Genomic DNA, 478 nt, shown 5'->3' with positions numbered 1-478 from the left:
TGGGGACGAGCCCCCGGCAGCTCCCCAGGTGCCCACGGAGCAATTCCCAGACCATGGGTGATGTGCAGAAGGTATGTGGGATCTGGTGACATCCTGTCTGCGTGGGGGTGGGTGTGCTGGGACCAGCTCCCGGCTGTGGTGTCAGGCTGCCTGGCAGAGCAGAACCAGGGCTGTACACCCTGGGCTTGTCCCCACAGGAGCTGGCAGGGCTCCCAGAGCAGGGACAGCTCACCCAGGGAGGGGGATTGGGACTGGGCGGATCTGCTGTGGGGTCACCCCGAGCCTGGACACCTTGGGAGCCAAGAGCTGATACTCACTCAGGCCACAGACACAGGGTACCCATGGCCAACAGGGTGCCCAGCTCTCCCCTCTGAAATGAGGGTTCTCTGTAGCCACCCGGCACCCTGCAGGACTCCTCCAGCACCCTGTGCCCGCAGGGGCTGCTCTCTGTCATCCAGAGGCTGAAGGATTCCCCAGG

At 64.6% G+C, this 478-nt stretch overlaps 1 protein-coding gene across 1 annotated transcript in view; it reads left to right on the top strand.

Annotated features, from left to right (window-relative positions):
- The first annotated feature begins 53 nt into the window (after nt 1-53).
- The window catches only part of LOC104531161 (ADP-ribosylation factor-like protein 3), a 2,294-nt gene continuing 1,869 nt past the window's right edge, over nt 54-478 (top strand). Inside the window, exons 1-2 of the mRNA XM_029086980.1 lie at nt 54-71; nt 438-478. The exon at nt 438-478 is cut by the window's right edge and continues 17 nt beyond it. Of these exons, the coding sequence (XP_028942813.1) occupies nt 54-71; nt 438-478 (59 nt within the window). The remainder of the gene's footprint in view (nt 72-437) is intronic.

This window comes from Antrostomus carolinensis, unplaced genomic scaffold (assembly GCF_000700745.2).
Source record: "Antrostomus carolinensis isolate BGI_N321 unplaced genomic scaffold, ASM70074v2 scaffold31749, whole genome shotgun sequence".
NCBI classification, from domain to species: domain Eukaryota; kingdom Metazoa; phylum Chordata; class Aves; order Caprimulgiformes; family Caprimulgidae; genus Antrostomus; species Antrostomus carolinensis.
This window is presented reverse-complemented; position numbering and strand designations above follow the sequence as displayed.